We start from the raw sequence: 24672 nt of genomic DNA on the forward strand, positions 1-24672 counted from the left end.
TTTATAGCTCACTTTTGCCAATTAATTAATTAAGGGGGCGTGTGCTGCCTGTTCGCGCCGAAAACGGAACCTGAACAGGCCACGCCCCCAAGTTGACGTGTCCCCGTGAGATTGGTTGACACATAGTCCAACTCCAGGCATATAATTTAACCCAACAAAACACCATGGCTAAAGATACATGTAGCCATTGCACAGAGCCATAGGCAATGGGTGCCAAACCACAAGTACATATTATTGGATATAGATAAATATCCTAAAGGTAACAGGGGAGATACCTCTAGATATTAGGAGACACAGAATAAATTCTTTCTGCTTAGGTATCCCTTGCTAACTGGAATACAGAACAAATATAGTGCCAACCAGTACAAGGATTTGTATCTCTTTGACCATGTCCTGTTTGTGTACAATGGAATTATTCAGTAAACTACAAACAATGAAAATAGCTGAGTTGGTGATTTTTTTTTTTTAAAGTGGTTATTATTGTTTAACATTTACAATGTTACTGTATTGTAAATGAATGAGGAGTACCGTGTTTTACAGAGAGTTCAAATAAATATGGTGGCAAATTTCCCAGTAGTGGTAAGCACCCCCAGTTCAGGATGTCTATTATCTCCTAAAAATTTAGGTTTTGTTTTCGTCAGATTCAACACAGCTTTTCATAAGGATAAATAAATAGAATGTATTTGAAAGCTAAATTTACAATTTAAATACAATATTATTATTAAATATTGAAATGTTGCAAAAATAAATGTTTAAGACAGTAAAAGCAATTTGATCTTAAATACATTTTTATTACATTCTGAAAATTAGGAAAAATAATGTTACTAAACAGTAGTTTGAAATAATTGGGGATATAAGGGCTGGTGTAAAGAAGATATATATATATATATATATATATATATATATATATATATATATATATATAGCGAGAGAGAGTAAATGAGATATTATTACCATTTTATCAAGGGAACTCTATGCAATGTAACCAGCTGTAGCTCACTGTAGTTAAGGTTCCTTTTAGTCTGTAACTCTTGAAATTTTTGTGCAGATTGACAAAAAACAATGCTCTTCTTATCACCAAAGCCTGGCCTTACCTTGAGTGGCAATAATAGATTGTAGCCATTACTTGCCTTCCATGATTGGACGACTTGAAAAGATAATGTTGACATGAATCTTCCAGGTGCAAGCAGCTGCCGTGGAACCAGACTTTTGGTGCTTGGGAGAACCCCTTTTTGTTTATCAAAGTTATGCCTGTAATTTTCATTATGATCAGCAACAAGTGAATTAGAGTGTCCGGTTCCCCTGATAAAAAGAAGATTCAGACATTTATATTTCTCACACTCACAGTGACCATCTGTAATATTTTATTATATGTGAAAGAAACATGCCATGAATGTGTCCTTCTCCTAGCAAATTCTTCTAATGTTTACTAGAAGTTAATATACCTTTGTGCAGATGATTTCTTTGTCTTCTATTATCTGGTTTACCTCCGTTGCTGTGAGCAGTATGTAATATATCTCATTATAAACGTGGTTTGCAAAGTCACCTAGAAATTAATTGGAATAGTTAATATACAGTATCAAGGGCAAAATAAATCATGCTTGCCATGTTTCAGAACATGATATCTAAAATGTATTACTGTTATCTAATTAATAGACGTTTACCGGCAGATGAGAAACTAAATTGCCAAAATGGAGTCTGGGAGATCTTGGTTATAATGTGATATATATGTGGTTACAATTTTTATTTATTTTTTTGCTAAATTACAGTATATAAAACCTTTGCAGGCTCTTATGTATCAACTAAACACACTAAATATTGAGATGACAGAGGAGTTTAGCAATGCAAGGCACCCAAGTACAATGTTATTGTATGTGTTATATATGAACTGACATTTTTTCTTAAATATTTTTCCTGACCTTAGAATTTATGGCTTTACCCTTGAATGTAATTGTGAATAAAATAGTCTTTGCCTTCAAGCAAAGTGGTAATGTCTGGGGAATACATACATCAAGCAGCAGGATGCCATCACTTTGTCTAAAAGCATTTTTTAACAATTAACAGGGTCAGTGCGTCTTCGGGGCAGCAAAAGTGAGTCCGAGGCTAGTGCCGTGGAGGTATACATTAATGGAACCTGGGGAACTATTTGCAGCAGCAACTGGGACGATAATGATGCCGCTGTAATATGCCGCCAACTTGAACTTGGGTAAGTTTCTTATTTTCAGTGAACCACAAGTACTGTGGCATAAATGTCAAATAACAATAAAATGTGTGTTGCACTCTTTCGTAGCATGTTTTATTTTACTTATCTGTTCTTTTTTTTTTTTTTTTTTTTATTAAGTCAAAAGAATATTAGAAGAGCAAAAGGAAGCACACATATAATACCCAGGATAAATCAACAGGGCAGATAATGCTCAAGTGAAAGGGTTAAATTAGGGTTTAGTGGGAGATATATCACAAATAGTAAATATAAATAAATAGTAGTTTCAGCATTTTCAGAATTATTATTATAAGGTCCACTAAAAGATTGGCAGTTTTTTTTTTTTTTATCTCCGAAAAACCTTTGTTGAATTCTGCCTTTTTTGTATGTATAAAATTGTGATGAATTAGAAGAGTAACAAACTCTCTTTCTTGCTTAATGTAGTATTTGCCTAGATTAAATTCAATGTCATCTATAGATTGTGCTGGCAGGAATGCCAGCAAATGTAATGATTTCCTTTAATGCACTTCAAATATGTGATCCCTCCCCCACCACCTGTCAATCAGTACCCTGCACTGGACCTGTATGCTAACGGGACGGAGTGTCTATGTCGGGCTCAAATACAGGAAATAGCTCCCGGTCACTGTGCTACTTCCACATAAAGCCTTTCTCAAGGTTGCAGGAGGAGTATAAGGCGTTCTGATGCTATTGTGCTGGCAGTGAAGCTAGCATGTTGACTTCACGAAAGAGGATTGCTTGGGGTGGCATCATTAGGTGGGTATTATAACAGGAAAACACTCATAGACTCTCCAAGAATAAAGTCACTGGAGATAGGGGCAGCATGTAACACTATAGCAACTCCCAAAGCCAATAATTATACAATTTATCTTTTATATTTATAATAAGTTATATGTTGAATGCCTTGGGGGCTGTTATTGCTAATGTCGAACCTGGAGTGGCTCACTTTAAAGAGAATTCTCAAATATATTGCCATGCATTATTTACTTATTTACACTAATTGCCTTAGACAAAACAGTTTTTACTGAATTTGATGCTTTCAGACTCCCAATGCAGACAATGAAGTAAGTACAGTACTGATAGAACCCAAAAGGGAGAAGCAGATCGCTTTGATTGTTTAACTTTGATCCTAGCCTAATTGAGTCACTTGGATCTTTTATACATGCTATGGGAGGTTCTTAAATGTCCCTGATGATATGGAAACGTTATTGGGCTACAAATCCATAAGAATTGCATAGTTCAACACCCATCTTCTGGTGCATTTTCAAACAGGTTAAATTGTTTACATTGTCAGCCCACAATTTCATCTTTCCTTGATATGAGTAACATGGACCAAGATGTCACGGCTCCCGGCTCCTCTGCCGGCGTGGCTGCACATAAACTAAGCAGCCACGCCGACAGAGATATATTTCTGACTTATCTGGGTCCTGGCGGGCAACTGCCCGGTCTCCCTCCGTTCTGGTCCCCAGCGGTTGCGACGTTCTTAGGAACGCCGGACGCTGCGGTTCGTATTTTTATAGGAAACTTTCCTTCGCCCACATCAAAGATGGCGCGAACATGCATCTGACATCACGTCATAGGCGCGCACGCACGTTTAGGGGTCAGAGAAAGCCAATTACAGCCTAAGGAGGGTTATTTAACCCAAAATTACTTTTTTGGCAGTGCCCTGTCATGGTTTCCACTAGCTGGTTATCCGAGAGTGTGTTGATGTTTGCGTTTTTCTGGTATTTGATTTTGGCTTTGTTTTGACTTCCCTGATTTCTGGTGTCCTTGACTTCTGTCTTTCCTCATCATTGTGTATCATTCTGTGTCCCTGACCTCGGCAAGTATTTTGACTATTCTCAGGTACGTTAGGTCCGGCCATTCTAAGGTCCAGTTAGACGTTATCCTTAGTCCTAGGTGTGATACTATTCTGCATGCTGAATCAACTATAATCCTGAGACTAGGGAAATAATGTCTATAACCCAGGATTTATTTAAAGGGACACTCCAGGCACCCAGACCACTTCTGCTCATTGGAGTGGTCTGGGTGCCAACTCCCACTACTCCTAACCCTGCAAGTGTAATTATTGCAGTTTTTTATAAACTGCAATAATTACTTTGCAGGGTTAACTCCACCTCTAGTGGCTGTCTATTAGACAGCCACTAGAGGGAACTTCCTGCTCTATAGGAGAGGAAACCTGTGCTAGAGCGTCGCTGGACGTCCTCACGCTGTGTGAGGACCTCCAGCGTCGCTCAAATCCCCATAGGAAAGCATTGAAATTCGTTTTCAATGCCTTCCTATGGGGAGACGTATTGCGCATGCGCGGCATAACGCGCATGCGCATTAGGTCTCCTCGGCCGGTGGGCGGGATCAGTCTCGCCCACCGTCCGACGGAAGAACAGGGAGGAGCGTCGCGGAGGAGAAGACAGCGGCGAGGGACATCGCCGCTACCTCAGGTAAGTGACTGAAGGGGTTGAAGTGACTTAAAGTGAATTCCAGCCAATACACCCTTTAATTAATTGCCCTGCCTATGTTTTAAAGGGATAACATATGCACCCAAGCCACTTCACCTCAATTAAGTGGTCTGGGTGCCATGCCCCTTTGTTTTGTTCCTGCATTGTAAAACATTGCTGTTCTGCAGGAATAGCAATATTTACACTGCAGGTTTTAACCAAAAGATCTACTGTGCACATAAAAGCAAAGGTCTTGGAGTACTTATCTCCTGTGGTCCAAGGATGTTTTGTCACTACCATTATGGCAACACATGTATAATCCTAAATTCTTTGACCCAAGTTCAAACCCTAATGTTTATCCCAAACCATAATGCATTTAACCGCATGCCCTAATCTCTGATTACATAATTCCTAAAATTCATGCCTTATACTTTCCCTCCAAACACTAATACCAAATTACTAAACTGTATCCATAATCAACCTATAACTCTAGCCTCCATTGTCTCGAACAATAATTAATAACTTTTAATCTCTAACACTATTAATTTTAACGCCAATTTTTAAACGCTAACTAGTAATTGGCTAGCTTACCAAACAACACCCATCACTTGCATCTACAATGAAACTGCAGTTCTCATGTGCCACAATCTGCAGTCTAGGTGGCACTACACTTGCATGTCTCATTAGCTGTATCCTGACATTGGGACAGAAGAGCTGCTTAGGGTGGGGTAATGTATTTATCTGAATCCAGCTGTGCATCTGCTCTGTTAAGTTTAAATTATGTGCAACCTTGCTGGAAAGTAAAGTTCTTAACCAAATTATTATGTATTGTATGTATAATTTTACAGAAACAAAGGAACTGCTAAGAAAGTGCCATTATCTCTTCTGAGTACAATTCCAACTCTATGGAATGATGTGCATTGCCATGGCAATGAAGAAAATATACTACAATGTGAAAAGAACATCTGGCAGGGCAAAGCATGTCCACAGCACATTGGAGCTGCTGTCACATGTAGCTTTACACATGGTAAATATATAATGCTTCATTGGTTTAACTCATTATTAAATACATGTGTCCTGTACTGTGACCTCTTAAATTGTTCTGTAGGCATCTTATTTCGACACACCAAGTGTGACAAAATAAGTATGCATGTTTATAGAAAATTTTTACACGCAAGAGAGAAAATGTGAGAATGAGAGTGTTTATGGAGAATTTCAGGCTTTGCATATATTTTATCTAAATGTTTGCTTTACTTATTGAACATTGTATACAGAATTGAAAACGGAAGTGTTTTTAAAGATTCGATTATTTTTTAAAGTGATCTGCAGAAAACATGATGTTAAAGAATTATTGGTGTTGCATTACTCTACTGATAAATGCATGTAAAACTGGTTGCAGTTAGATGCTGAATAACTTTATTTGATTTAAAACTTGAAAACAGTTCTCTAGAAATGCTCTAAGAGGAAGATAACTCTAAAAATGGGGCTTTGAGGAGGAGAAGAGATAGGAAGGCATACAGATGACCTTTGCTTCCATTCTACATTGTCTTGGTGAAGTAAGCAAAGGTCACCTTTGTTTGTGTCTATTCTCTCTGGAAAACGAAGTTAAACTTTTCTTCTTCAAATGTTTTCATTGTTTTTCCTCTTCTCTATTTTTAAACACAATATAGCTAAGAACTTGAAAAGGACTTAAAAAGAGATTTGTCGATCGAGCAGGAAGAAGAAGAACAATATTTAGTGCCAAAGAGCTTCTTCCCCATCCTCCAGATCAATTAGCCATTGAGAATGGGAAGAATCTAGTCCCATTATACGACTTGCAGCTGTTATCTCATTTATAATTCAAGATTTATACATTAATATAGGCTATGTACTTTGAAATAACATGTCAAACAAGGCTAGTAAAGATTTTCTAGTTATATTGGTTTCCTTGTGAAATAAAATAAATCAGTTAAAATAAATATTTCAATAAATGCTTGATGTACACACTATACAAATATAAAACTAAGTTTATATTAAAAATTGTGTTCACGAAAGGAGGCAGCGGGACTTGGTCGTCGAGTGTCTGGAACAAAAATCAGACACTCGACTTCCCGAAACACCGGTCAAACTGACGAACGCCTGCTTCATTTTCCCGAAAAGCTAGGAGAGCGCTGTTCAGCAGTTTGGTTCCCACGAACTAGGGGAACAATCCCTGCTATGAGCCTGAGGGATCCATTCGTGCATTGGTTCGGTTTTTATGACTTAACGAAATAGAACAACCGCACAGCCTAAAATCATGGAACTGTTCTGGGTAGGAGCCTCGGTGTGTGGTCGGTCAACTGGGACTTCCATTAAAATCGAAAACCCCTGAACCGATCTGGGTGATTTTTGGATATGTTGGTCACCCAGATCGGGGCTACCAGGGGATGTGACATTTGTGGGTGTCCTGTAAGTTTTGGGGTGTTTTCCAGATATTGTGGAAATTGTGTTCCCTCTACCCAGAGATAATTAAGTTACCCCTTTATCTGACCCAATTATCTCCAGGCAGAGAGGAGGGGATTTACTGTTTGTACTGGAAGTGTCACTGTTCTGCTCTGTATTTTTATAGGTTATACTAAGTTGTGTCCCTGTTTACCACAAGGTCCAGGCGGGTGTTCCCCTGGCCTGAAAGCATAAAAGCCAGTGTGGCACAATAAAATTTCATTCCTGTTACACCCTTTATCATGTTTCGGCTGATGTTTGGGTACCTGATTACTGCTTTGAGGAAATTCAGATTGAGCACTTCATCTACTTTGGATTAATAGATAAACGGAGAACTGGACGGCAAGCTATAATCACTCTTGCTCTCTGCCGTTAGGGTAAAAACTGACGAACCCCTAGCTACCACTTCAGGGTTTGTTACAGTCTCTTTTCCCCCTCTCTTCCCTGTGTCTTTATTACCCCTCTGTCTCTTTGTCCCCCCACCCCCTGTGTCTCTCTATTACCCCTCTGTCTCTTTGTCCCCCCTCCCATGGTGTCTCTCTATGACCCCATCTGTCTCTGTGTCCCCCCTTCCCCTGTGTTACCCCTCTGTGTCCCCCCTTCCCCTATTACCCCTCTCTTTGTCCCCCCATCCCCTGTGTTTCTATTACCCCTCTGTTTCTGTGTCTCTGCTGACCTTGTCACTGGAGGACTGAGGGAGGGGGCTGAGCTAACTACTATGCTCCCTTGTGGCTCCCATAATTCCCAGCACAGCCACATCATAGAGTAATCACTACTCTATGATGTGGCTGTGCTGGAAATTGTGGGAACCGCGAGGGAGCATGGTAGTTAGCTCTGCCCCCTCCCTCACTCCTCCTGTGGTGACAGCTGTACTGCTATCAGTATCAGTGAATTTGCCGCCTAACCGGTTAGGCGGCCGCCCGGCACACTCACTGATAGTGACAGCAGTCGTACTAATGAGATGGGGCCGCCCGCTGCAAGGTAAGTACCCCCTCAGTGTGCCGCCGGACCAGCAACCCGGCGGCACTGACATGCGACCAGTGGCCGCGATATTATTAAAAACAGCTGCAGGGCTCCCTCTCTATAGGGAGTAAGAGTTCTACAGCCCCCAGGTGCCACGGCCCACCGGGAAATTTCCCGGTATCCCGGTGGGCCAGTCCGGCCCTGGCTGTGACTGATGTTTAATAATATACATGATTTACACTTCTCATGATTCTCATTGACTAACTTTGGCATCTAGTGAACTGTAATGCATAAACCTATGCAGTATCTGGTCTTTAAAGATATTTGTGAACTACAAATCCTATAATTCTCCTATGTTTTGTATGGGGCATTCAGGAGGCCTATGGCTGACTCTTGTCTGCTTTGTAAATGGTGACAGTCTACCCGGTCACGAAGGATTAGTACATTGCTCCCAGCCACCACCTCTTCCCAAAGGAACTATTTTCACTGGTATTTCCCCTTCCAATATGTGTCTCCCAGCTGATGAATGAGAGAATAATGCAGCGCACTCAGACTACAAAAAAATACAAAAAACAAAGAAGGCTACTAAAATGCCTAACTCAGTATAAATATGGGGATTTGGTTCCACCATATGGCCATATGTTGTTAAGCCCACCACTACTTTCAAAGTACCCCATTATCGGTGGGTCCTACACTACACTGTGGGAGACAAAATAATAGTAATCGTGTTATAAATAATATAGTGTTAAATACTAGTAAGAGCATAGTGAGTATACAAACAAAAGTGATGAAAGCAATTAAAAGCAGTGTTAAAGCTAAATAATTAATGTGTTAGTGCTGAAAATGAGTATACTCACTATTGCAGATGACTGTGCTCACTGGAAAAAATAATAAAGGTGACTTGACTACTGATAAACTCCTCCTTAATATACACACCTGTGGCCACCTCTAAAGGAGACTCTGAAGCTGGGGGGGCCTGGGCGGGGTGCTTAACCCCCCAGCTGATGAGACATGGCATGCCTAACCGAGAGCTGAGTCCAAGTAGCCCAACCGCAAAAAACTTAAAATTCCATCAAACTTTGGTTCGTCACATTCAATCTGGGTGCTTTTTGGATTAACTTGGTGCTCCAACCCAAGCTTCCTGGGGACACAGTTTGTGTGGGAATGTGGCACGGAACCCTAGTTATAATATAGGGTTAATTAAGCTATCAGCTCAGGAACAGACACCAAGGTGCCTGGGATTTCGCAATTGTATTGTTCTTCCTGGGGACCTCCTGTTGAGACCCTAGGTATAAAAGATGACAATTTTCCTTGATAAATCAGTTCTACTTCACCCTGCACTAATTCTTGACTAGTGTTTTGGTGAGACAGTGGTATTTGCTGCAGCATCCCAGGGCTATAAACATAAGGTAAATGGCAACTATAGCGGTGGCTACACGACTAATCAAGGGTATACTGCCACAGTGCTCATGTCCAAAAACCATTCTGCATACTTTTGTTTTCCTTACTAGTGGGGGCACTGTTGTTGACAGAAGCTCCCCCACCCATTAGCCTTTCTGTGTGCAGTGAGATTCACCATTATACATGCATGTCAATACAATAAAATTGAATTATTTTAAATTGAATAAACAATTGCTAAATTTAGGCAAATAAAGATGGAGAATTTCTTTCCAAATCAGTTATTATTTTCTAAATTTTGTAATTCAGATTTCAGTTCACTCAAGTTCTGTATTTACTGAATTAACCTAAATTACTCCTTCTAGTTTTTTTGTTGTTGTTATGAAGCCTTTTTACTCTTATCACAAATAGTATTTATTTAATGATATTTACTGATCTGTTCCATTTATCATTTTGCATCCACAGACTCTGTGTTCATTCCAGCCCGTCTGGTTGGTGGGAGCTCTGATTTTGAGGGTAGGATAGAAGTCTACCACTCTGGCCAGTGGGGAACAGTCTGTGATGATCAGTGGGATGATGCTGATGCAGAAGTGGTCTGTAGACAGCTGGGCTTTGGGTAAGCATCTAAGTCTGTGCTCTCTACTCCCCAGCTAATATTGATACAGCTATTATACCAATAAAGGTTTAATTTTTATAAAACAAATGATCATATGGCTAAAAGTATTGCATGCATATTTATCAACCCACCTGCGTCATGCAGACATAACATGCTACAAATTCTGGATTCGTGGCTAAAGAGGTGAAAAAATAAACCTCTACAGTTTCTTAGATTAAATGATACTTTGGTTTGGTCAGTTCTAGTGTTCAATATCTTGTTCAGTGGGAGGTGATTCTCTAAGGTTACATAAGTTTGTGTAAAAGGTTTGGAATGATGTTGGGATATCTGGGAGTTTATAAGACAAGTCACCTATAGCGGTCTTAATTTTAGAGATGAAGGTCGATTGTCTCTGTTGTAAGATAATTAGCTAGTAGTCGACTACACTTTCCCCCCTGGGAGTAGTAAGATTGTTTGGAAAGCAGAAATGAGCGTTTAAATTCTAGCGTTCAGTATGTCATGTAGTTCTGAGCATTTGGCTGTGAGAGTTGTGTATGTGCTCAATTGTGTGTCTAGTTTGTGCCTGTGTTTGAGGGCCCTGATTTCAGTTGTGAGTGTGCTTTTCTGGCCTTTCTGATTTTTTTTCTGTCTCTAGGCTAGCGCTATAATCTCTCCACGCAGCACTCATTTATTTACTTCCCATGTATTAGGAGGAGATGAAAACAGGGTTGTGTTCTCAACAAAGTAAATTTAAAGGTCCATTGAAACGACCTCTGCGGGAGTGTTGGTATTTGTATGGTAAGAGACAGGGGTGCATGATCTGACCATGTAATCGAGCCATCAGATCAGACCAGTATTCTTTCTCAACACTGTTCACACGCGCACAGAAGGATAGATTCAGAGCCTTCTCAATGAGGTTATTTTCCTGTGAATAGACCTTGTGAAGAGACTGAAAGTCTTTTCTATGGAAAAAGGAGAGGGCTAGCAAAAACCACAGTTTTTGCAAGTTGTTATAGCTTCTGTCAGCAGGGACCCGGTCACACGCTGAGGTGCTTTAACAGCGCGAGCGGGCCCCTTGCTTTTCGGCAGCAGGCTGGGAGGAAGTGACGGCCACGCATCACTTCCTCCCACAAAGAGAGGAGCGCGCAGGAAAGAAGAGTAGGCAGATTGGAGGGGGGCTGGCCAAGAGCTCTAGACCCCAACTCCCAACTCCCAACGCCTTCAGCCACCAGCAGGAAAGGTAGGAAACTGGAGGGTGAGTTTTAAAGTGTATGTCTGTGTCAGTATGTCTGTCAGTGTGTGTGTGTGTCATATCTGTGTGTGTCAGTATGTTTGTGTGTCAGTATGTTTGTGTGTCAGCATGTCTGTGTGTCAGTATGTGTCAGTATGTCTTTGTGTGTGTCAGTATATCTGTGTGTGTGTCAGTATGTTTGTATGTCAGCATGTCTATGGGTGTGTCAGTATATCTGTGTGTGTGTGTCAGTATGTTTGTATGAAAGCATGTCTGTGTGTATCTCAGTATGTCTCTGTGTGTGTCAGTATATCTGTGTGTGTGTGTGTGTGTGTGTGTGCTTGCAATCATGCCAACACCACATACAAACATATTCCACAAAACACACAAAAACTGCTTAGTGCTAAATACAGACCTGCAAACATGAGTAAATGGTAGAGCTCCAGCTGTCAATGCATTTCTGGAGTTGCACGACAGATGGGGATCTACCTTTTAATCACCCGTGCAACAGGGAGACCGCCAAGAATTCTTGCACCTCTCTACTTTAGGTCCGCCACTGTGTTGAGGTGGAGGACGTGATTGCATGCCTGGGAAGGGGGGACAGGGTCCATGGGGCCCTAAGCAAATGCTTTGCCCAGGGTCCAGTCATTATTAAAGACAGCCCTGCATATATACGTACAAATACAACGATACAAAGCAATTACAGTAAAAATAACACAAGCAGAATACGGCAGCATACACACCTCGATTTATAAAAAAAATAGGACCGGCACGCTACGGGACATCACAATCCTATATCGGCACAGTGCTGCTAAAAGGTTGCCTACCCCTGTTATAGGATATAAACCCCAATGAATACATCCATGAAAAATGCATGCATGTATTCCTCAAGGGTATATCTACTAAATAGTGATTCATTTTATTATTTTTTTTAAAATATATATATATATATATATATATATATTAAAAAAAACAAAGAAAAACAAGTTACTTGCGCTCTCTCCTTTATCCCTATGTATTTTTAAACAAAAGGGGTATTTTTTTATATACACCCCTATACATTATTAACCCTTAATAGGGAACACATGGGATGGGCGGTTAGAGTTAGGACCCACCTAGGGGGGTCTGCCTTGATGTTGGCAGGTGGGCTCATCCTCTCATGGCCATTGGAGGTAACTAAAAGACCTCCATTTGTTTAAAAATACATAGGGATAAAGGAGAGAGCGCAAGTCAATGCAGCCGCCCATCCCATGTGTTCCCTATTAAGGGTTAATAATGTATAGGGGTGTATATAAAAAAATACCCCTTTCTGTCTCATTAGAGATTTTTGCCAAAGGCTCAAGGAAGCAAGGTGAATGGTTAGAGTTAGGACCCACCTAGGGGGGTCTGCTTTGATGATGGCAGGTGGGCTCATCCTCTCATGGCCATTGGAGGTAACTAAAAGACCTCCATTTGTTTAAAAATACATAGGGATAAAGGAGAGAGCGCAAGTAACTTGTTTTTCTTTGGTTTTTTACTATATATTGGGGCTGATGTATACTGTAGTCATTGCAGCCGCCCAGTAGTGATGGGAGTGAGCGCAGGACTTTTCTTTCTGCATTTGTATCCATTTATTGTATTACTCAGCCTTGTTACAATGCAGCCGCCCATCCCATGTGTTCCCTATTAAGGGTTAATAATGTATAGGGGTGTATATAAAAAAATACCCCTTTCCGTCTCATTAGAGATTTTTGCCAGAGGCTCAAGGAAGCAAGGTGAATGGTTAGAGTTAGGACCCACCTAGGGGGGTCTGCCTTGATGTTGGCAGGTGGGCTCATCCTCTCATGGCCATTGGAGGTAACTAAAAGACCTCCATTTGTTTAAAAATACATAGGGATAAAGGAGAGAGCGCAAGTAACTTGTTTTTCTTTGTTTTTTTACTATATATTGGGGCTGATGTATACTGTAGTCATTGCAGCCGCCCAGTAGTGATGGGAGTGAGCGCAGGACTTTTCTTTTTGCATTTATATATATATATATATATATATTTTAGTGTGGAGTGGTTCTTTAATGATACTTAGGTCAAACCAATGCCTTATTGTTATAACTTTGCCCTATATTTGAGCAGCCTTTTTTCTATCACATTTTTTGCATAAATCGTTGGTTATATGGTAATATTTTACTAAGAATAAATTTGTATAAGCGTGTGGGGTGATTTTACTAAGAGAATATTTAGATATTTCTTTAACTGTTGTCATCTTTATTATCTATACCTTTTGTGGAAGACATATCCACTTTTACAATACGGTAATTATTAGGTATAAGCTATTTTTTTGTGTTATAAATACTATAGTTTTCCATGTATTAATAATAAATATAAATATGATTTTTACTGAGTCTCTGCTGAAGATATGACCCTTTATGTTTCTTTGTTTGAAAGGGGTGTTGCTAAGGCGTGGAATCAAGCTCACTTTGGGGAAGGTACAGGCCCAATTCTTCTGGATGAGGTCCAGTGTACAGGGAATGAGCTATCGATAGAAGAGTGTCAGAGAAGCCCCTGGGGTGAACACAACTGTGGGCACAGAGAAGATGCAGGGGTGTCTTGCACACCACTGGCAGGTATCCAATGTGTAAAATGATGCTAGTTTTTGTTTTGTTTTTATGTTTCATTATTGTGAACAGCTAGAGATAACTACAAAAATACTGAAATCAACAGGCATTGTAGAGAAAATTCTCCAATGTAGAAAGCTTTTGAAAATGTACACTATATATTATATATTATATTATATATTAGAGGTTATGCTGCAGAGGCATTTCTGAGACAAAATTCTAAAATGAGACAAACCTCCAGAAAAAACAATGGAAAGAGTTCCACTGCACTATAAGCAAGATAAATTGTAACTATTGGAATGTGCATTTGGCAGAGCAATCTTGCATGTCAGCAATGCAACAAACTGGGGTTTTATAAGAAAGCTATTATCCGCTATTACAGTGAAGATAGTATCTTGATTTTTGTATACTGGTGTAAAACTCTGTCCTAATGCACCTTTCCATCCACCACTGAAGCACTTTAGTATGGGCTACATGCTGTCAAGTTCAATGTGCTGGTGACCGTCACTGGAGACAGCTGTTGGAATTGACACTCTGCTTTGAGTCTAAGAAAGTAAGGCACAGGAGGAATACAAAGACAAAGTAGTTTAACTATTTAAGCAAATAATACTACTTTGTCTCTGTGCATCTCTTGACTGTGAAATTCCAACACAGTCAAAACAAGTATTTCATAAAAATTCTATCTATTATCGACCACACGTCCTTAATGGGGTATTGTATAAACCATGCAAATATAAACCAGTGGCATACACTGAAAAATAATTGCCACCTTAGAAAACCCATGCCTTTTTAACTAGAGCTGTATGGTACTTTATAATGATAACAGTGCAAAAGACTTGTAATGTTTTATGGAATCTAAAGGAATTATTTTATTTGCTTTAATATTTGTCTTGCAGATGGTGCCATTCGGCTTGCCGGGGGTAAAGGCAGCCATGAAGGTCGTCTAGAAGTATTTCACAAGGCACAATGGGGAACAGTGTGTGATGACGAATGGAGTGACCTCAACACACAGGTGGTGTGTCGTCAGCTTGGATTTAAGTAAGATTTAGTTTTCTGTTATTACATAAGGAAAGTCATCATACATATGAATTCTGTCTAAAATACATACAAGTACTGTAATAATTTTGTTGAAATATTTTAATTAATATGCAATCTTCTGATGGAAAGTGTCAGGATTACAGAATGTCCAGCACGTAGAATTGTGTAACACAGAAGACTGATAGGTAATGTATACCGGACCTTAGAATGGCCAGACTAACGTACCAAAGAATAGTCAGGAATTGCCGAGGTCAAGGGAAACAGAAAGAGACACAACGATAAGGAAAAGCCAGGAGTCAGGGATGCCAGAAAACAGGGAAGTCAAAAACAATGCCAAAGTAAAATAACCAGAATTACCAGAATCGATAACGCGCTCTCGGACAACCACAAGTGAAACCACGACAGGGCACTGAGCAGGATGAGAACTGGGCCTAAATACCCCTCCTCTCGCTGGGTCAGGACAGCCCCGGTATCAAACAGCCGGTAAGGCATTCCGAGTCCCGCCTTTAATTCCATGACTGTGTTCCCAGAATCTGGCAGCTGTTCCAGGTAGTCAGTGCGCCCAGGCCTTGTAGCAGTAGTCTTTGCTAGCAGTTCTATGGCTCCCGAACAATCATTCAAAGTCTTTGTAGCAATACCAGGTGTCTCTGAAATATTTCATTCTGCCATGCCAGTGTCATCTACTATATCATTTTCGCCTTGGTTGGGCTTAGGTGCGGACGTGCCAATCTTGTTACCACAGCTTGGTTCTGTAACTGTCACTCTCTCTTGGCTTAGATCAGAGGCGGCTACTTTGCCTTTCTTATTTTGACTTTGTTTTGCCACTACTTCTCGGCCTTGCTTTTCTCTGCCAAACTGTTCAACAGCTGGTCGACATTCTTGGGTAGCCTTGGCTACTAAACAGTGCACCGCATTGCTATACTCAACTGGGGTGCTTTGCTCAGCTCCTTCGCTGTTGTCTTCTCTGATTCCCCAAGTCAGCCTGCCTTTCATGCCTTTAACTTGTTCACTTGGGTGAACATCAGCGGCTTCTGCTTCACTTTTTATTACACAAACCGGCTTGACACTGCTGGCCTCAGCCACAGTCCTTTTCTCTCGTTTTGTTGCCTTGGGAATATTTATCAGCACCTTTCTGTTTTCTAATTTCTTTCCAGCATTCTCTTGAAACATGCAAGTTTCAGCTTCTGAGCGTGAAAATATTTTTGTTTCTGACTCTTTTTCCAAGACCTCTTTATCTGTTGTGATGCCATTCAGAGCAAGTTTGAGGCTTTCATGTGAAGCTGCAATGTTTTGATTTTCAAATAAACACTTGTCAACTTCAGTAATCAGTTTGTCTCGTTCTCCCTTCAGATTCTTCTGCTCTTTCTTACTTTGGCGCATGTCATCAGTGTCACCAACCCTGCCTCTTGACAATTCCGCTTTTTCCTTTAGCTTTGCTGGACTCTTTACTAACTTTTCTTCTTTTGCTTTTTGGTCCTTAGATGATCCAGCTGCCTTTTCACCCTCTTCCACATTATCACTACTTTCAGGCTCAATGTTATCCTTCTTGCCTTCTAATTCCTGTTCTCTCTCTTCTATGTGTTTCTCAACATCACTCTTTGCTGCCTCCATGCTTTTCAGCTTGCGAAAGACTTCTTCTACTGCCTCTGTCATCTCATGCAGGATGCCAGTAGCTTGGTTACGGGGTCCCTTGTCCCCACGCTCCCTGCAGGGGGCAATCTGCAAACCTCAGTAAGGGCAGCTCTATGCTCCTGCTGAGCGTCCCTCAGGTTCTTAACCTGTGCAGCCAGGAAACTGTTTGTGCCTTGTTGTTTAGTGGTTGCCTGTACCACAGCCCTCAGCTGGTCCTCCATTATAGCACCAAGCAGGTAACAGTCTTAAAGGTACAGTGATACTTATTTGATTAACAGGTCTGCCAAAAAAAAAGTCCTCAAGCAGACAACCGGATGACTGGCACACCCACAGACCCTCAATGTGCTACTGTGCCCACATTCTCCACCATATTGTGATCCTTGTCACCAGGTAGCACAGTCCTCTATGGTAAACAACAGGCACAGTCCTTTTAATTGCATATAATCCAGGCACTTTATTTGCAAATCCACACAGGAGACAGCAGTAAATGAAATCATAAATATAACACAAATCCCTATAAACAAAAACCTAGCTCGTCTGAGCACTAACTAACATTAGGTTCCCCATCTCTCAGGGGTAAAACTAGAACAAAATTATTGGTTTCACCAACCTAGTTCTTTGTCCGCTCTCAGCACTCCAGTGCTCCAAGCCAGCCTTGACTGCTTCCCTTTCTGCACTCCCAGTGCTCCAAGCCAGCCTTAACTGCTTCCCTTTCTGCACTCCCAGTGCCTAGTCTCCTTGACTCTCTCTCTGGAGAGAACAGCCTCTCTCCTACCTGCTTCCTGGGAAGAAGCCAGCAATCCCCCTTTTACCTGCCTAGCAGGGAGGGGTTTATTCCCATTGCTACAGCTGATTATCTGCAGCTGAGCAGTGGGTTGGAGACAGTACATAAAACCCAGGCCTGGATCTATGTCTCCCAAAAAAAACACTAAACTGTGGAGTGGAGCATTGGCCCACCCTTCTCTCCAAATGCTCCACCCCAGGGGCCCATAACTAAACATAGCTTTGTGTTGTGCAACACACAAACTACACGTACTTCCCCTGGGGTTCAAAGGCCTCTCTGCCTTCACTTTATCACAAGAGCTAGAATAATGGCCAACAATTCCCTATTGCCAATATCATAATTGCGCTCGGCAGGAGACAACTTTCTAGAGAAGTAACCACAAGGATGCAATGGAGTATCCTGGCTCTCCCTCTGGGAGAGAACTGCCCCTACCCCTGTCTATGATGCATCAACTTCCAGTATGAAAGGTTTACTGGTGTCAGGATGTATCAATATGTCGGCGGAGGCAAACGGCTGTTTGAGAGTTTCAAAGGCTTCTATAGCCTCCTTAGACCATATCGTACTGCTACCCCCCTTGCGTGTCATATTGGTGATGAGGGCTATTACTGAAGAAAATACCTTTATAAACCTTTCTGTAATAATTGGCAAAACCAATGAACCTTTGAATGGCTTTCAACCCAGTGGGTAAAGGCCATTGAAGAACCGATTCCAGCTTTTTAGGATCCATCTGAAACCCCGAGGCAGAGATATTATATCCCAAAAACTGTACTTCAAATTGGTCAAAGATGCATTTTTATAATTTACAATCAAGTTGATTCTTTAACCCCTGAAGGACCAAACGTCTGGAATAAGATGGAATCATGACATGTCACACATGTCAAGTGTCCTTAAGGCGTTAATAAGGTCTGCAAAACTTGTCTAATGTGATCGTGCTGAGTCTGAATGTCAGGAGTATAAATAGGGATATTTTCCATAGACTCCCACATTATACCCCTGTGCACAAAAGTACACTGGTGGCACTGGAAGATGGCAGATCTCGATGTTAAGGTGGAAATATCTCCACCAAACTTTTAAAAAAGTTTCCATTAGGAAAGGCATAAATCATTCTAATCTGTGTTGTCTTGAATTATTGTTATATATGTTATTTTACATGTTTACTATGGATTTTATAATATGTATGTAATATAAAATATTTTCTTAATAAAAATATTAAATATATAAAAAAAGCATTCAGTAGGATAACTTAGTATATACAGTTAAAGATCTATTAATTAAACAAACATTCAATATAACATAATAATCCAAATCGGTGCAGTATGAAGGGATAGAGTACACCAGTTCCAGAAATAGAAATAAATCAGTTGTGACATCAAAGCATTAACAAATTTACCACATCCATCTCTACTTCCCAGTTAAATTGGAGATTTCCAACAAAGTACATAAAGGGATCCTATAGTGCCAGGAATACAACGCTGTATTCCTGGCACCATAGCTCCCTCTGCCTCCCCCCTTCTTCTGCTCTAATTTTAACTTGCTGTACTTTAACATTTTAAGAGACATTACCTAAATTGCCAGAGCTTCCATTGTGTTCCTTTAATTCTATTCCAAACTGATCCTTACAGTATGTATGGCTCCTGATATTGAAAGAATTTTGAAACCGTGAACTGGGAGGCTTCTACCTAGTCCAATTTGAAAATTTAGTTTTGCATAGTGCAATATATAGAGTTTGTCCAGCTAGGGGAAACAAGAACAATACAACATAGTGCAACACTGTGTGATCAAATGTTGGTGTGTATTAGGTGCCAAGTAGCAACTCACACTTTAGAGCCAAATAAAGAGCCTTCAGAAGTTATTTGGTGTAAGTCTTCTCAATTCTTGGATTTTATTGATGTCAGTCTCGTCCATTAAGAAAAAAAGATAAAGTGCAGCTTAATAAGATAAACATATAAATAAAGTGCTCAATGCAAAATGTATTTACTTACACAGAAGTAAACAATGGTAGGTACAATTGGTATCAATAGAGTCACAGGATAAGTCCTACATGTTTCATCCCTGTTAGGGACTTCCTCACGGACAGTTTCTTTTTGTTGACAACAAAACACCAAATATGAGGTGCATAAAAATCTCCCTCCCCTCCCTCCTTCTTATATACACCTCTCAATTAGTCCAGATCCTCTTCCTATAGAGTGCCTCACTATCCTCCAGCTGATCTTGATCTTCTCTTTAATTATTTCCTGGTTCCATCCTTCCAACGTCATTGCGTCCCATGCGGGATGAAATCATGCGTTCCAAGCATGCGCTCCACTGTTGCTTTCTTTCTTGCCGAAGTCTCGTGATGACGTATGCGTTCCACAATGCTTTTCATCTCGGCAATGTCCGGTTTCGATTTAGACAGTCTCCAGAACAAAGACATGAATGGACAGGTGGAGAATATCAAAAGGGGGAGGGATAAAGGGTTATTTAACTGCTTAAGAAAATGTACATAAAAGATCTTTATTGGACATAAATTTTAAAATATATATGTATTTGCAAAACAATATTAGGAATGAATTAATGTATACAATCATACATATATACCCACTTCTAAGTGTGGGTGTAAAATTATATATTAAAAAGTAAAAATGAAAAAAATATTTATGAAAAGTATTTTTAAAAAAAAAATCCCATATAGAATTGTTTGCCATATACATATTATCACTTCTTAAAAAGAGATCATAAAGGGAGGCGGAGCTAGCAGCGGTGCAGAGCGGTCGCACTCACCAGGAGCTCCCCGCCAGAAACGGCAAAATACGACCTAACGGGAGACCTCATACAGCCACCCGGGCTCAACCACCCATACCCAACACGGGGAATAACCATGGGTCGGAAAAATAAGAAATCCAGGGCCGATCGGGACCCCGCCACCCACGACATCGGGGAACTTCTCCGGCGCTCGCAGAAGTCCGCATGGGACAAGATGGCGGCGGGAGAGGACGGCTATTCATACTCATCGGACGATTTCTCCATAGATCCCGCAGAAGGTATGGCACCTGCTCCACCACACAAACTTAAGCCCTCACATACCCCTGCAGAGGAACCAGTCACTGCCTCCCTACTTAAGAGCATGCTGGCAGAGCTCAGAACCAACATAGCAGCCAACATGGCCTGCATAAAAGAAGCAGTGGAGGGGCTCACCTCCAGAGTTGCGAGGCTGGAGACCTCAACTTGCACCCATGATGCAAGGATAGCATCCCTAGAACAAGCATTGGAGGAAATGCAAAAACAACAAAGAGTCTCCAACGAACGGATTAACACGCTGGAAGACCAACGACGACGATATAACATAAAGCTCCGAGGCATCCCGGATTCGATAGGCCTGACGGACCTGCCGCACTTCATTAGGCACCTGCTGGCCGACCTATTACCTCCCAAACAGGCGAAAGCTGTGCGCCTAGACGGGATGTTCCGCCTACCTAAGCCCGCAACGGCACCAACCACAGCACATACAGACCTGATCCTCCGCTTTCAAACCCTGCAAGATAAGGCCCAGCTGCTAGAAGCTGCACAAGGGAAAACCCCCTGACATTCGAGGGTGCCACGATATCCCTCTTCCAGGACCTGACCAAAAGCTCCTTGGAGTGGCGCAAGACCCTACAACCACTTCTACAACATCTCAGAAATAAGAACGTCCAGTACAAATGGGGGACACCGAACATGCTTACCTTCACGTACCAGGATAGAACTTACCGAGCCCGGAGCTACTCTGAACTGGACGCACACAGCAGGCCTGCTGCTGCGCCCTGGAAGAGGGAGCTCAGACCTCGCCCGATTGGATCCAGCCGCTGTCGCTGACTTCATTCCAGGGGTGCCCGCCCGACCACCGCACCAACGAAAGACAACCTGAGGACCAATGAAGCGGGGAGGGTCCCCATTATACAATCCCTGGGACTGCTGACACCGCACTCCCCAGAGAATGGCCTCCAGCCCATGTTGCTCCCGCTCTGTTCCTATACGAACTCTTATCCTGTTAACCTCTGAGTTCCTCCCAAGTACTTTTGGTTACCCTAAGTTGCATGTTACTAGATACTATCAGTCCATACAGGTCCCCCTGGCCTCACCTCCACACACCCGAGACAGCCACACAGCGATAACCACTACAACCCCTTACCGGGAACACTATCACTCACGACCAGAGGTGCTCCCAACGGTGCCTGCTTCTGACTCGCACCCTTAACCGATATCAGCAGACACAGACACTGACATACACATGGGATAGGGCGAGAACCCTAGGTGAGGGTCATGGACCAGTTTAGGGTGCACCCCGCCAGCAACAGAACCCACTCTCGCACACGGGGGACAGAACGGACGAACACACTAAGGAGAACCGTAGGACCCCTTCACACACACACCACAGTTCGCCTCTATAGCTGGTATAGCCATGCAGACCTACTACACGCTACACATGCCCAGATACGAACACATAGAAGGCACACTCATAGACCCCCTAGGATTTGGACATGTCGGGAATACTGATAGACAACACGACTATACTTTTAATACATAAAATGTGCTAGGCTTACTTAAGCCACTGCAATGTTGATGCTTGTTGCTATGTGTGTCTACATAAGCTGTTGTGGCAATGTGTACAATTATGTTGAATCTGCACAATAAAATAAAGAATTAAAAAAAAAAGAGATCATAAAATCTCAAATAAGTATTACTATACACAGATAGAGAACAAGCAAGAATAATAAATACAAAAGTAAAAAGAAAAGCTACTCTAAAAAGCACCAGAGATCTATATCTACATTTAGTCCCCCTGCTTGGAGGGTTTTTAATGTGTTAATCCAATATATTTCATGTTGTCCTAATCTTTTCAAAATGTTTCCACCTCTCCAGTAATTTTCAGTTTTTTCCAAACCCACATATTAAAATTCTTCAAACTAAATTGAGTATGTGTATATAGTGAATGGGGACTATATGTTAATTGAAAAATGTTCTAATATTTTTATGTTCTAAAATACGTTTCTTAAGCTTTCTACAAGTCTGGCCAACATACTGTTTCCCACAGGGGCAGTGGAGTAAATATATCACATTTTTGGTTTAGCAATTGATCTTTGATTTAATAGGGAATTCCCCCCCAGTGACTGAACTTTTGAATTTTTTTGTTCTGAATAGTCTCTGTGTCATACAGGCTTTGCATTTATTGCACGAGCTGAAACCTTTATTTTCACTGCTTAAAGTGCTTTTGTGTTTATTTTTCAGAACTTTACCTAAAATTGGGTCCCTCAATAAAATTTCCCAATGTTTATTTAAAGTGTTCCTAATTTTTTGGTGTTGTGTATTGAATTGAGTAATAAAAGCATATTTATAATCATCTTTTTGTTTTTTATCCCTTTTTTCTTTTTATTAACTCTTTCCTATTCAATTCTCCAATACTCTTAGATTCTGTTTCTAAAATATTATTTTCAGACTTTTTTAACACCAATTTATTGCATAAGTGTCTTGCCTGTTCTTGGAAAAGCAAATTAATTGGCTCTTTGGTATAGAGTTTGACCAATTTTCGTGATGGCAACTGTTTATATGTATGAAGCTATTTCCTTCGGTTTCCTTGAAATAGAATTTTGATTGGACCTCACCACCCTCAATGTAGAATGTGATATCCAGAAAATTGAAACGTCTAGTGTCATATGTGTGAGTGAATTTTAAACCATAATGGTTAATAATGATATATTCTAAAAACGTATGTAGCTCACTTTGGATTCCTTTCCAGATTAATAATATGTAATCGATAAAAGGTTTCCAGAGGACCAGGTTAGCAAGCCAGCCATGCCCCCTCCACACGGAGTTGGCTTCCCAAGCTCTCGTGTATATGTTGGCATAGCTGTGGGCAAACCTGGTACCCATGGCTGTGTCTGTTTGCTGTAAGTAAAAAAAAATAATCAAATAAAATATCATTGTGATGTAAAATGAAACATATACCATCCAATAAAAAAAATATGTTAAAGAGCTGGGTCTTCCCGGAGGTTCTATGGGGTGATGCTGCAACTTAGGTAAAAAAAATTGAAAATTGGGATCACAGGATGTTCATTAAAAAGATACTCCACATTTTTTTGGATAGTATGTTTCTTTGAAGTGCAAGATTTAACAATATTTTTAGTTCTTGATAAAATTAAATGCCAATACCATTTGAATAATCCTGGAGTGTTTCGGGGTAATCCCAGAAAAACTGCAAAAGATGGACTGCTCTTAGGCCAGGTGCACTAGGAAATTTAAGGTATTCTCAAGGTAAGATTGTATGGTTCCTCTTATTTGGAACCGTACCTCAAAACAATAGCATAAATCAAGCCATCCCCTCCCTGAATTTCAGGTAATACTATAAAATAAACAAACAAACGTAGAATGCTACTTACTACCTTCCCAATAACTGTGTTCTGTTTTTGACTATACACAACTAATATGTAGATGCTGGGGCTATTGTTTATTATTGTAAAAGGATGCTTCTCTTAGATTATTTTTGGATTCCTAATGCTATAAAGTCTCTGGGCAATTGTCTGCACAGACGCAAAAATAAGCAAAAATTTAAGTTTTGTTGTATGATGTAAGTTGTGTTGTCTTGATTTGACTGTGAGAATGGGAGTTTCCTTTAAACTACATGGCGCATCTTGCTATGAAACAGATTGGGAAACTAGATGAATAGTCATTACTTAATGATGCAAACTGTAGAGGTTGTAAGGTCTTGCAGCACATGTTCCTGAGACGCACACCACCCACATTGAATTTTGGTGCATTCTTCTTAAACAATGTTGCATTGACTTTCATATATAGAAAGCACATACTAGCAGACCTTTGTATTCTCTCTGTACAAAGCTCCATACAAAGTTTACAAGCTTATTATGTGAATGTGGCAATTTATTTTACATTACTAGGAAGTAACTTCTCTCTGTAAATCTGAACTATGAACACATGCAGACACCATTTATTATTTTCTGGTATTGTACTTCTTTCTCTATATAAACACCGTTATAAAAAAAAAAGAAAGAAAAAAGTTTACAATAAACCTTCGGTTTCCTACCACTAAAGTAATTAACAAAACAAATAATAAGGTAAATACTAAGGTTATTCGTAATGTCACCAAATTTTGCCTCAATGAAGTGGATGGTGGCCAGAGAGGGAACAGGGGAGGCAGACAGTCAGGGGAGGGCTGGCAGCCTTAGGCCTGGGGGGCAAAACCAGTCAAGTGGCCCATTGCGCCACCAAATCAGTTCACCATCCATGCCCACCTTTTTCTGGTTTTATAACGGATGTTATTGATGTTATGCTAATCAGTAGCTCTTTGCCATACCCGCT

The 24672-nt window shown here is 40.7% G+C and overlaps 1 protein-coding gene across 2 annotated transcripts in view; it reads left to right on the forward strand.

Moving 5' to 3' along the window:
• Window positions 1–24672, forward strand: part of PRSS12 (serine protease 12) — a 223810-nt gene that overhangs the window by 46240 nt on the left and 152898 nt on the right. For both annotated transcript variants that reach the window (XM_063458263.1, XM_063458262.1), the window contains exons 2-6: window positions 2065–2206; window positions 5502–5680; window positions 9934–10090; window positions 13720–13898; window positions 14786–14927. In XM_063458263.1, the coding sequence (XP_063314333.1) occupies window positions 2065–2206; window positions 5502–5680; window positions 9934–10090; window positions 13720–13898; window positions 14786–14927 (799 nt within the window). The remainder of the gene's footprint in view (window positions 1–2064; window positions 2207–5501; window positions 5681–9933; window positions 10091–13719; window positions 13899–14785; window positions 14928–24672) is intronic.

Source organism: Pelobates fuscus, chromosome 6 (assembly GCF_036172605.1).
Source record: "Pelobates fuscus isolate aPelFus1 chromosome 6, aPelFus1.pri, whole genome shotgun sequence".
NCBI classification, from domain to species: Eukaryota; Metazoa; Chordata; class Amphibia; order Anura; family Pelobatidae; genus Pelobates; species Pelobates fuscus.